General features: G+C 38.0%; 1 protein-coding gene across 1 annotated transcript in view; it reads right to left on the bottom strand.

The window, feature by feature from the left end:
• The window catches only part of OCA2 (OCA2 melanosomal transmembrane protein), a 539713-nt gene that overhangs the window by 482489 nt on the left and 43295 nt on the right, over positions 1-13929 (bottom strand). The window contains exons 7-9 of the mRNA XM_069073057.1: positions 9037-9200; positions 6122-6204; positions 3302-3455 (exon numbers count right to left, since the gene is read on the bottom strand). Coding sequence (XP_068929158.1) covers positions 3302-3455; positions 6122-6204; positions 9037-9200 — 401 coding nt within the window. The remainder of the gene's footprint in view (positions 1-3301; positions 3456-6121; positions 6205-9036; positions 9201-13929) is intronic.

Genomic DNA, 13929 nt, shown 5'->3' with positions numbered 1-13929 from the left:
CTGGTGACCAACTTAATGAAATCAGGGAGGTAGACTGACACCCAGTCAGTCCATCACTAAAGTATGGAAGAGCTTGATTAGGACCTGTCAGACACCTATGGTTTTTGAGAATAGTCTGCAAGAACCCAGAATTACCATGGCAAGATAACTATGCCACAATGAGACTTCCAAATTTAAGAGAAAATACTTCATTTAAAAACATGCAAAAAGGGGGGTTATTTAGGCTCTAGAAATATTGTATTGCTTGAATAGAGTCCCCCAACCCCCAAATATGGCAGTAGCTTTCATTACAGAAAGGTAATTGGAAGGAAAAGCCCAGGCGATTTCACATTTCTATGGTCACTTTATAAAAGGTTAGAGGAGTCAGAGAGATTGTGAAGAATAATCAGCAACAGGAATGAGGAACTTTATGGGAGATTTTGACAGGCTTTTTATCCTTTTGGAACATAATTACTTAATATAAGAGAAATGGGAGCCTTGCTGAATGGGATTATACCAAAAAAAAACTCAAATCAAATTTTAAAAAGCTCCCATTCAGGTTTTTGACAGGTTTGTCATCTTAGATCAGGATGGACAGTAAAATGGTTACTCCATTCATTAAACCACGGATCCAATTGAAACTCTGAATTCAAAGTTCCTTCTTGCCTTGCCTGGGTTATATTTTTACACTTTGGTTCTCATCTCTAATATGGCTTTATGGTCCAGGTCAGATAAAGTGTTCCTAATTCCATCTGTTCTCCCAAAGAGCCCTCAAGCTTCCATCACTTCAGAATTTTTGTCAGTGGGATGCCCTTCAGGGTTGCTTGGGTTTTGTGGGTTAGCTGTTTTGTCTGGATGCACAGAAGTGTTCCTTTGCACAGTTTTAATGGAAAGAAAAGAAAACAAAATCACGCTATTGCAAATGAGCAAAAGAAGGCAAGGGAGACTTGGGGGTTTTGTTTTATCCTTTTTGCAATTCTACTTTGTTACATTTGTTGATTGTTATTCTGGCCACTAGGCAAGTCTCAACTTCTCTTAGCCTCACTTACTTCATCTGTAAATGAGGACATTGAACTCAATGTCTTTTAATGTCCCTTTCAGATCTTAATAGCTATGATCCTTTCATCTGAGGACTAACATAATAAAATTAGTAACCACAGATCATAAATTTAGAGCTGAAAAAGACCTCGTCTAGTCCAACTCTTCATTTAATAGATGATGAAATAGAGGTCAAGGGATTTTAAGTGACTTACTTATGATAGTAAGCACTGAAGGCAGAATTTGAACTCAGGTCTACTAATAATAGTCCAGGCTATCATTGTCCAACCAATCATCCCAGCAACAAGTAATGGTGTAGAAACAATATAGCCTTTCATCTTTTTCTGTATGTCTCTTCTCTCAGACTCTATCCCCTTTGTAAATGAAACTAACTTAATTTGTGATTAGCAACCAAATTCTCATCTTCCATTATAATATGAATTACATTTGTAGTTTAGTCTTAGAACCATTCTGATGTCTGTATTTCCCCATTTATTAATCCCAGAGTTCTCTAATTCTTCTTATTCAAATTACTGAAGCACATTGTATCCTCCATTTTCTCCAATATTCCACAGCTTATGACACTGAAAGGAGCAAGTGCTGTCTCAGAACTTTCAGTCAGACTTAATTTCAGTAGCTGCTTCTCTTAACAGTAACTACAGACCTAAGTCCCAGACACGTGAACTGACACTGAAAATTTAATTAAGCAATTGCTTTTCTCAGAAGCAGACTTATACTATTAGCAAGTGAACTGACTCTCTTAACTGGAAATATATCTTTACTGGACTACAAGGTCCTTGAGATTAAGGACCATGTTTTATTTAATTTCTCTGTCCCCTTAAGTGTAAAACAGTGGTATCTATACAGAGGGGACTCAAAATGTTTATTGTTGAATAAATTTGTTTCCACTATTATATTTATAGTGGGAATTGGGGGCCCTCTTGATTCTCTATAAGCTCATAAATAGGGAAAGTCCTTTCTACATCTGAAACTGTGTAAATAAAATGCATAGTTGGAAGTCTTATGAGCCTGTGTATATGAGGGAAGCTGGTGCTACCATTACTGGGTAGTAGATTCTGTATTTTCCAATTTCATTTGAAGAGATCCAGGGAACCAAATAAGTGAATGTTTTCCCCAAAGTGAATTCAGGCTATTCATATTAAGTAAGCAGAATTATATATTATATTGTATTATGTCTTCTTTTAACTGACCCATTCTTTCCCCTTAAATAAGACACTGTTCTCCAACCCACTGAGAAGAATGAGAGGAATGTGGGAAAAGACAAACCAATAAAAGATCAGTTGGATCCATTTGACTTTTAACCACACAATATGAATGTCTAAAAACAAGCCTGTGAAAATCTTCTAGGCTTTTGTATATGCACACCAAACTCCCTACAAGTCACAAGCAAATTGATTCCTATAAATTCACAATGGAACATAGAGTAAACTCAGCTAAAATTCTTAAAATTAAAAAATATACCTTTTTCCTGTTCTCAATACCCTTTCCATCTCCAAATTCCTCCATGTACCTGTAATTGTGGCCTTCATTCATAATTTTTGAACGAGTAAACTCTTTAAAATTTACTTCTTATAACTCTGTTCACTCTGTGTTCCAGACTGCTCAGTGATACAAATATTCTAACACATAGTGTTCAATCCATGAACAAGCATTTATTACATGCCAGGAATGGTGCTGAGCATTGAAGATGCAAAGACAAGCAAAAAGAAAAAGTCACTTCCCTTAAGGAATGCACATTCTAATGAAAGAGATAACATCTACATACATAGGCATCTGCATCTATCTCTACAGAGCAAATGCAAGCTAATTCTCCAACAATACACACTTTAAGATAGAAAATATTTTTTTCTTTGCTCCAGCTGTAAAGTGACATATATGTCCAATGTGCTTTCTAAACAATAAAGAGACAGGGTAAGATATTTTGGAAAGACACTCTCTGTCTAAATTGATAGAAAAAAAACAAGTGAATAGCATAACAAACCCTCATGGGGACAAGAATACAAACACACATTAAAGATGGAGTTTATCTGGATTTTTCCAACACAAGTGTTTGTATGACATTAAAACACACTTTTTTTTTTTACAAATGAAGGGGTTCAAAAAGCCAATTCAAGTTCAAACCACTTTTCTCCTATTAATAGGAGAATACACTAATTGTTAAGAGCCTGCTTAATAAATGTTGAACCTCTGCAGAGGAAGGGTTAGGTAGTAAAGATTTAGTTGTGAAAAGAGACAAACCAATCAAAGTAGATGTCATATTTACCTCAAATATTATCAGCATATAGACTCCCGCCAAAATGACTGATGCAATAGTTACTTGGGTCTCTATGTCTGCATGGAGGTATTGATGAGTCATTGAAAGCGGAATCACTTGGTTTTTCTGGAGGAAGGCTCGAATATTTATTGAAATAGTCTCTCTGAAGCAAAAAACAGATGATATACAGTTGGTGAAAGGGAAAAAGTACTACAGCATAACAATTACTTTCCTCTCTGACTCCACTCTACACCAAATTATTACACAATCAATTCAATTATTCATAGAAAGTAATGGTGGTAAAGTGGATAGAGCACTGGTCCTGGAATCAGGAAGAGTCAGCTTCCCAAGTTCAAATCTGACCTCAGACACTTATTAGCTTCATGACCCTGGGCGAGTCACTTCATCCTGTTTGTCCCAGTTTCCTCATATGTAAAATGAGCTGGAGAAGGAAATGGCAAACCACCCCCATATTTTTTCCAAGAAAACCCCAAAAGGCATCACAAATGGTCAGACACAACAGTCCTCAACTTAATTTTAGCCACTAGTTTCCCCTTTTCTTCCTAAGCACACCTCCTCATTAGAGTCACACCTTCTGTGAGTGGTTGTTAATAAAACAGAAATAAAGAAGAAATCATAATGTGCCAAGATCTAGCAATGGAAGACCTAATCCAGCTCCTTCACGTCATAGATGAGGTAACTGCAACCCAAAAAAGTAAATGGTTTACTCAAGATCACATAGATAATAACCAACAGAGCCAAGATTCAGACCCAAGTTCTCTGACTCCAAATGCATTTCACCAAGGGAAAAATGGTTTGAGTTCCTTGGCCTCTACCTAGGCTTCCTGATGGTTTATTAAAGGATCAAAAAAAAGAATAACCCTTGAATAATCAAGATTTGGCTGTATTCTAAAGTACATATTCCCAAACCAGAATATGTATCAAGATTCTCGTAGAATCACATAACTTGAGAATTAGAAAGGACCTTAGTGACCTTCCATTCCAAACCATCCACAAAAGGAGTCTTTACAATAACCCACCTGACAAGTGATCATCCACCTTTTGCTTGAAGATCTCTAAAAAAGGGAGATCATTTTGAGGTAGTACACTCTCCTGTGGCATGGCAGGAAGTTTCTCCTTACCTCAAACCTAAATTTGCCTCTGAAACTTTCATCTGCTGTCTCTGGCTCTATCTCCAAGTTTTCAATCAGACAAATCTAATCTCTCCACCTACCTGATGGTTCTCGAAGCTCTTACGTCCCTTCTGATTCTCTTTTCTAAGTTAAATACATCCAGTTCCTAAAACTGGGAGAGTCTGCCCTGTCTTCATGTGACATGAAATCAAAATCCTTAAATGATGCCTAAAACTAAAAACAATACTCAAGATCATGTCTGATGAGATCAAAGTGAGTAGTGATCACCTCTCTAATTGTGAAAATTAAGCATCTTTCCACACCCCATGATCACATTAGCTTTTTTGTGATTCATCACACTACTGGTTCACATTGAGCTTGAAATCCACTCAAAAGCCCCCAGGTCTCTTCCACAAAGACTACTACCTTATCATGCCTCCCTATCTTGTATTTGGAAAGTTGGCTTTTTGTATCCAAAAGTAAAACTTTACATTTGTCCCCATTAAATTTCATCTTATTAGATTTAGTCAACTGTTCCATCTAGTAAATAACTTTTTGGGATCCTGACTGTATTACATGATGATATAATTTCTAAAATGAACTCTGGTAGGAGGAGGGATGCAGAAATATAAAGAAGAAACAGCTAAAGTTTAAAATAAAAAGAATAAAGGAACAATCCAAAATTTCTTACAACATAGAACTCCTCAAAAGCAAAATAGACTCATTTTTGTTAGGAAGGTTCAGAATAAAAATTGAATCTGAGTGTTGAAAAAGATGAAAATAATTTTTCTCAAATTTATTTCTTGAATTCTACTCATTATAACAATTAGCATATATATAATGGTGATTTCCCTCTAGCTTCTAGCCACTGATGCATATTAAGTCCTGTGAGGACAAAGATATTATGTACTTTAATATTTCAGTGATCTGGGATTTTATCAAGATGGGTACTCCCTCCACCAACATAGATTACAATGCCTGGAGGATTTAGTAAATAATCTGTTAGAGTTGCTGTGGACAAGTCATTTGTCCCCTCCTGGACAAACTGGAGATAAGCCTCTTTGAATTTAACTAGGATAATCCTCATATAATAAACATACAAAACATCATCACTTCTCTTCCTTCCCCTTTTCTGTTGTCTTTCCTTCTAGAAAAACATCCACCCTGAAGTCTCACTCTCCTGATTGGTGATTCCCTCTGAAATCATCATTTTAGGAAAGACCTCAGTCATGCTATACCTCACTCATGCCTAGTGTGCATTCTCTGAACTTCTCAGCCCCTTCCTACCACTTCTTTCATTTCTCTCATGTGTTTGCCTTTCTCTAATAGGATGTAAGCTTCTTGAGGGTATAGACTATCTTAATTGTATTCTCAGGGCTTAGTAGAGTGTCCAACACATAGTAAGCACCTAATAAATGATCTATCTAGTTATCATACATCACCAGTTTTAGGGAGGGCTGGTAGGTTCCACCAGAGCTTGTTCTCTGCTGATATAACCTCTAAGAACTCAAGGTCATACCCACCAGGACAAGGCATTTGAGTAGGAGTTAGAGGGAGATAGGGAAAATAAGTGATTTTCCCAGGGACAGAGACTGTGACAATTTATGATTAGAACTCATGCCCTTCTCTTCCCCACAGTTTGGCATGCAGTAGTTCCCTCTTGCCTTTCCAAATTCGCATTTATCTGAGAACCAACCTGGTAATTATCTCAAAAGTCCTGGAAGTAATAGCTCGTTCATTTCTTCTAGAGTTTAAAAAGATGGTCCAGTTATAGATGACCTAAAAAAGAGATGACAATCATCATTCGGTGAAACATTATGGGGTTATTCAGTTTATGAAGAATCTTTATTTCAGTGTGTGTTCTGCAAAGGTACAAAAAGGGAAACTATTATGCAAAATTTTGGAGAAGAGAAAAAATACTTATGAAGCCTCATCAACACCAGACTGTACATAGCCAAATTGCAATTGCCAAATGCAAGACCATATGTATAATTCCTATGTATCATAGTTGGTTGTGTGATTATTTCCATAACCTATAAAAATAATTATAAATGTGTTGATAGATAACTTATCACTACTAAATAACTCACTAGAAGTCAATGATAGACTGAATAATAGTGCATAGGTACTAGTAAACTACCCAAGTTTAAGTAAAAGAAGGAAAGATCATTCCATATAGAATATTCTCTTATAGTTAAGAGGAAATATAGTGAAGTAGAAATAGTTAAGTGTTGTAAAATCAAAGGACCTAAATTCAAATCTTACTTCTGCCTGTGTGACCCTGGGCAAGTCACATCACCTCTAAGGGCATCAGTTTCCTCATTTCTAAGGGAGATGGACTAGATGACCTCTAAGGGCTCTCTCAACTCTAAAACTATGGTCCAGGTGGAAGGTGGAATATGATTTGTTGGCAAGAATAAAGAAATGTTTTTGAATCAGCAGCTTATAATTGTATGCACCTTTTGGCAATTACAAAAGTGGATGAAAGGATACCGAAAGGTGTATAGAAGGTTTCAATCAATTGAGGGAGAGTTAATCAAGAACACTCCTATTTGCCCACAAAATGAAATTCCTCACCCATAACAAGTTAAACAGGGACTTGATTTTTCATTCCTTTACCTCAAAGAACCCCTCTCCCCACTATTTCTTTCCATTAGAAACAAGTACCAATGTAGGAGTCATTTAATTCCTGTGATACGAAATGATTGTGTGTCTATGTTAGAATTTTGATGGTTCTGAGTAGGCTAAAGTTTCATTTGTAGAGGACCTATACCCCTTGTCCTAACTGTGCAGAAGGCTGTTGGATCTTCTTAGCATTCTGTCTGAGCTGTTAAGCATACTTTCAACCAGCTGTCTCCGTTTCATTTTAACATGCTCATTTCAGTCATGTCCAAAATTCATGGCAGAGATGCTGGAGTGGTTTGCTTTTTCCCCTCTCCAGCTCATTTTACAAATGAGGAAACTGAGGCAAACCGAGTTAAGTAACTTTTCCAGGATCACATAGCTAGTGTCTGAGACCAGATTTGAACTCGTTTTTCTCACTCTAGACCCAGCACTCTATCCACTGTGCCACCTAGCTGCCCTATAACCTGACTGACTATAGCCTTACTCTTTGACTAACTGGTTTATAACACAACTACAAGAGTCCCTCCTCCTATCTTATTTGAGAGACTCCATCTAAGAAACAGGGTTAGAACACTCTGTAATGGTTTTTGGTAAATGGCCCATTGGTTCATAGATTTAGAATTGGGACCTCAGAGGTCATCTAATCTTACATCTACTCATTTTGAAGACGAGGAAACTGAGACCCTACAAGGTTAAATTACTTGTCAAAGGCCCCACAAGTAGGGTATAGCAACTTCAATTTGACACATATACCCCTCTCTGACTCTAAATGGCATTCACTTTTCACTACACCATGCTGCCTTATTCAGAGTTGTACCTTTTGTTGATTCATGCTAACCTTAGAGACCATGAATATTCAGCTACCCCATTGTATATGTTGCCTCACCTTGGACATGGGATCCCAAACAGGTGAAAGGTCAGAGAAGACTCCCCATTGAAAGAGAATTACAGAACAAGCTCTATCACTGAACACTCTGCCAGGCAACCATCTAGAGAAATATGCCTCCATTTCATGGAGGACCACTAGTGGGCACAGACATGGTACCATAGCATATCATAGTGTGCTTGGAACATGAGGGCCAGAGGGGATTCTGGGTAAAGTGCACAAATTCCTGAGTATTCTTGCCAAGAAATAAACAGCTTCAGTGAATCAAGTAAGGAGTGTGGGCTCCTATTCTTGATTCAAAACAAAATGCTGAGCAAAAAGAGCTGTAGAAACTTTTACAATTTATAATATACATTACATATATTTAGTTTGTTATATATGCATATAAAATAAATTGTAAAAGTTTTATAGACTTTTAGAAATTCTGGTAGGTTAGAAATGGAATACAAGATATTCTTACTCTGAAAGGAATTAAAAGGAATGTGATTTAAGAAATAGGATAGGATCTATAGGTGTCTTTTTTTAAGTTTGTGCCATAATACAAAAATAATTGCTACTGTAGATTTCTGACTCCTGCTTTGCTTTTCATAAGAAGATAAACTCAAATCATTCTGTAAACACTAAGATACTAATATGTAAGCAACTATAAGCAAGTGGAAAATATGTAAGCTCTTCTAAGTAATGTAATTGTGTGCAAGCACAATTTAATTACAGCACATGAATGCATTCAGTACCTTTAAGTAAAATCTAATTAAGGTGCTTCTAACATTAACCACTACCATAAAGAAATACAAAATCTATAATGTTCCTTTAACTTTCCCAATGAAATCATTCTTTGGGAAAAAACATAGCTGTCTGTTCACAGCAACATAGAGCTGAGGGCTCTGTACTCACTTTACAAAGAACGGGAGAAAAAAATATATTTTCCAGACAAGAAAAAGGTCTCAATGCAAACTGTTTGCTGGCCAATGGTGTCATCATCATGCAACTCACAACCAAATCTTTTCCAAATGAAATTTAATGTGGTAAAAGTGGTTCAAAGTTGAAAGAGATGTGACATCTTCTTAAACAATTATTTTCACATAACTTATCATTATTACCTGCTGTTGTGGGCGCCTCCTTCGGGGGCCAGGTTCCTCTGACTGAGTGACCTCAACCACAATATGTTCTTCTGCTTGAGGTCGAGTAACCACACCTGCAATCAAGGACCCCGCCAGTTCTAACTTGAGCAGAGAAGAATCACCAACATCTGTAAGATTCACAGCTGGTGCCCATCTAGTTAAGGGATAAATGTCCAAAGGAGGAAGATAGCAACATAGCGCCTAACAGACGGAAGGACTTGCCACCTTAGTATCAGCAGCAGGGGTCACGGTCACTTTCTACTTCAGATACCGTCACACAAGTGCTTGATTTGAACAGAGACAAATCTCCAGCCCACATCTCCCAGGAGAAACTTTCCCCAAACCACTCCAATTTTTCCACTCTGTATCTCCAAAGATAGCTTATAAAGTTGAGGAAAGAAACTTCCATATCTCCCAAAAGCTCAAAGTTGAATACTGAAGATTTAGAGGGTGGTATGTGAATGGACAAAAGAAGAAATGAATGAAAATCTCCACTACCATCCTTAAGGAGTCTAAACTTTGGAAAGTGAGAAATCAAAACGGGAGTTGGAAATGAGAATTCTGTCACTGACCCAGACTGGTGGTGTACATAGAGAAGTAGAAATTACTGCAAATTGTGGTTCTAAATATTATTTAGTAATATAGGAAACAATCTGGTATAAACTCCTTGCTTTCTTCTTGCTACCTAGACATGATGTTAAATGTCTACCTGCTTAATTGTATTTGACAGTATCAAAACAACCTCTTAACATTTTGTTATATTCTAGTCTAAAAATAGTATTTGTGTAGTACTTAAAGGTTTACAAAACACTATAAACATCTCATTTTATCCTAATAACAACTCTGGGAGGCAGACCCTGTTGTTATTCCTACAAGTAATTGAGGCAGTCAGAGGTTGTTACTTGCCCAGGATCACACAGGTAGTAAGTGTTTGACACTAGATTTGAACTCTGGTCTTCCTGACTCCAGGTCCAACACTATATCCACTGTGCCACCTAGCTGCCTCTATTTACAACAGAGCTGTCATACTAATATGCCCCTCTCTAACCTTGCACCTAGCAGAACAATAACTCTCAGTAAAGGAAGCAGTAACCAGGCATGTGGTTTGATTAAGGTGGAGTATTTCTGATGTTCATAGGGTTGGGAATCCTTGATTCATAATTTATTTGTCCTTTAATGAAGGGGCAGCATCCCTGGTGTCCTTCAGTCTGGCATCTTACTTGGGATACAAAGATGGTGTTGACAATGAAGCTAAAGTCCCTGCTAAATGAAGATGTGAGAAGTGCCTACTATCTGACAAGGGATTGTAGAGATTCCAGAGTAGGAAGGATGTAAGGAGGTGTCACTTTTCTGTTCAGCAGCTAACAGAACTCTTTTTCCCCTTCAGTTCCTGTTATTCTATGGCTGCCTTATTTTTAAAGAGGAAGTAGATCTTTGAGACATAAGTTGGTAGTGAAGAGGGCCCAGGATTTGGGGTCAGAGGAGTTGGATTCAAAAGCCCATCTCGTTGAACTGATGATGTCTCCAGCCCCTTCTTTAACTTCAGCAACCCTGCTTCTAGCCCTCCACCCTCCCATTGGGCTTCCAGAGACCATGCCTAGAAGGAGGTAGGGTGCTTACACACCATGCCATGTACTCTTTGATCTAGTGACACTGGCCTCTTTCCTTTTCCTTGAACAAGAAACTCCCTCCCCTGACTTTGGGCATTCTCTGACTGTCCTTCATGCATGAGAGGCTCTCCTTCTTTATCTGTACCACTGGTTTCCCTGATGTCCCAACGAAATTCCCACCTCCCATAATCCCTTTCCCAATCCCAACTCAAGTGCCTTTCCTTTGTTAATTATTTCCTATTTATCCTGCTTGTGTTTATGTAGTTGTGCGTTGTCTCCCCCAATAGATTGTGAGCTTCTCGAAGTCTTTCTTTGCATCCCCACCATTTAGCACAGTGCCTGACACATGGTAGGCACTTAATAAATGTTTATTGACAGAACTCCCTGCTACCAGGCTTCCTCACCTCCACATCAGTCAGTTTCTGCCCTTCTGCTACTTGGGTATCCGCCTTTCAAACCAGACCTCCAAAGACCATGCCCTGGAGAAGTTAAGCCATTCAGTTATGAACTATCTGGGACTATGCATCCTAATCTTCAGTCTGGCCATTTTCCCATCACTTCATGTGTATTCTACTCCCACCCCAAACAAAAATGTAATTAAATCATCATTGGGTGGGACCAAAAGAATTTTTTTCTATTCACCATCCCTATGATATCCTTATGATGTGACTTTCTAGATCAAAACATCCTTTTTTGGGAAGCTAGGTGGCACAGTGAATAGAGCACCAGCCCTGGAGTCAGGAGGACCTGAGTTCAAATTTGGCCTCAGATACTTAATACTTACTAGCTGTGTGACCTTGGGCAAGTCGCTTAACCCCAACTTCCCCTCCAAAAAAAAAAGAGCAAAAATATCTTTTTCTAGTCACTCTTCTTTCATGTGTTATGTCCCACTTCCCCTTCCCCCATCACTGAAACATAAAGTCCTGGAAGGACTATGTGAATTTTGTATCTGTATGCCAACCATTTACCATGTGTTTGGCACATAGTAAGCACTTAATACGCTTTTTAATTCACTTATTCTTCCATGTTAAGGTTTGTCTAGTGGGACCTAGAATGAGTATTGATTTGTAATCAAATTCCATTTTTTAAATTCTCTCACAAAATCTAGCTCAGAAAATACTTGCATGAATAACTGATTGATTGAAAGTAAGGAAATATGTAACATATTAGTCCTCAATGCTAGAATTCATGGGATTGGGAGAGGAGGGAAGAAACCACAAACAGCAATGTTATTGGATAAAATATATAAAATTAGGAATCAATAGTGTCCTTTAAAAATAGGTCCCCTTGGAACAAATGAATATATCCATATCTTTTCTACCAAAGAAGAGACTATTCAAGAAAGAACAATCTCCCTAGTTCCTATAGTTTTCTAAAAGCTTAGAGTATAAGTGAAGGAGAAAAGGATAGAGAATACTTTAACATATTTTCTTTTTCTTCTTTTCACATATTCACAAACCCAGCATTGAGTGTTAAGCGATGGCTGAAAATACACCTTGCCTTTAAAAAAGAAAGGTATTAATTAACCTGCCTCATGAGGTCTGTTGACCTCTTTCCTTGGCCTAATAACCTAAGGCTCCCCTGACAGATTCTTCCTTGCAGCCAATACAGCCAACAATTTCTCAACAATGAACTTCAGGTGCAGGTAATTGTGGTGGTTTCCTTTATACAATACTTCTCAAATAAATCCCACAATTACTGAGATGACACATTGAGACTGGCACAAAAGAAACATGAAATTTCTGTGGGGTGGAGGGAAAGCAGCTTTGTTATTCCCTGGATCATTTTCTTATGAATAAACTTTTCCCTATCAAAGCAAAATTGCTTATTGCTGGATCTTGCACAAGGTGTCTACACCAACCATCAAATCCAGATCAAAGTTGTAAATTAACATCATCACTGACCTTGACCAGAAACTAACAAAAGAAATAGCAAGAGTGCTATTTCACTAAGAAACAATGAACACAATATCCACTGCCCTTTCATGACAAACACTGAGAAACTTCAAGAATTTCTGCAGTTTTCTTCTACTAAGCAATCACAAGACTTCCAGCCAGGGCTTTAGAGTGGCCATATCTACTACCTAATTTCTCAGGAGCCTCATGTCCATGCTTCCTCTCCCTATATCTGTCATCGATAAACCTTTAAAGTAAGGTCTGGATTACTTAGGATAAAGGCAGCGAAGACTGTTTATAGCAGGGAGAAATGACAAAAGAAGGGGAAAACTGTAACAGAGCACTGAGCCAACAGAATGTCTGCTTTTTTCATAAATGTTTTTTTCATTCATTCACTCATTTATTCATTCTCTATTTCTCTGTCTTTCTGCCTGTATCTCTGTCTCTGTCTCTGTGTCTCTGTCTTTCTCTCTGCTCCCCCCAATTCAGAAGCCACCATTCTATGTTTTACCCAATTCACTTATTTTTATTTCTTTTTGACCCACCCATGGATCACTCGAGCTACAATCTTACTAGACTCTTATCTATCTGTTCAGCTCTTCCTTCCATTTTCTACTCACCAACCTTAATCAAGTTTCCAAAACATGTAAAAGGGAGAAATTTGTCTAGAGAATAAACCTGACCTCCCCTCCAGTTCTAAACAAGACTCAGTTAAACCATCCCAACTAGATGGCATAATAGTAGATATATGGAAAACAAAATTTTTTAAGGAAATCAAATAGGTAATTTTTACAAAATTCTTCACAACATTGCAGATCTGCAACAAGCACATCAGTGGTTTCTCTAAACCAACCACACTATTAGAGCTGTTGATTTATTCAGAAAATAGCTCATTATTCAGCAAGGTAACTTTAATAAGTCCTCAGAGTGAAACAATAACCCAGACAGTAAAACAATCTGCCTGATTCTTGATTTCTTTTCTTTTTAACTTTTTTCTGCAAGTGGATATTCCTATCTTACCCAGGTTGGAAGTGTAGAAACTATTTACACCATCCACTGGCGTGGAAGCTTCTACCTGATCTGCTTTTCCAACCTGGGCTGGTTCCCCTGTCTTTTGTTACCCTGCCAAGCCTCTGGGTCCAGGGGTTTCATGGTACTGGTACTAGACTAAGATATTCAGTTAGCTTTTAGCCCTCCTTCATACTGGAACTCCGAAACAAGCAATGTCATCTAAACTCGGTTAGACTCCCTCAGCTTCCACTACTGCTAGCTGCTCTGCCACCAGCTCTTCTGCCCCCTTGGGCTGGTGGCTCCCTGTGGCTCCTCCACTTGGTCAGGAGGCAGCTTAGTGGTGGTAAAGATTGGAG

Source organism: Petaurus breviceps, unplaced genomic scaffold, assembly GCF_028583685.1.
Source record: "Petaurus breviceps papuanus isolate PSGF00001 unplaced genomic scaffold, PetGlider_PUasm1.0 90849, whole genome shotgun sequence".
NCBI lineage: Eukaryota > Metazoa > Chordata > Mammalia > Diprotodontia > Petauridae > Petaurus > Petaurus breviceps.
Note: the sequence above shows the minus strand (reverse complement) of the source record. Positions and strands in the feature narration are given on the sequence as shown.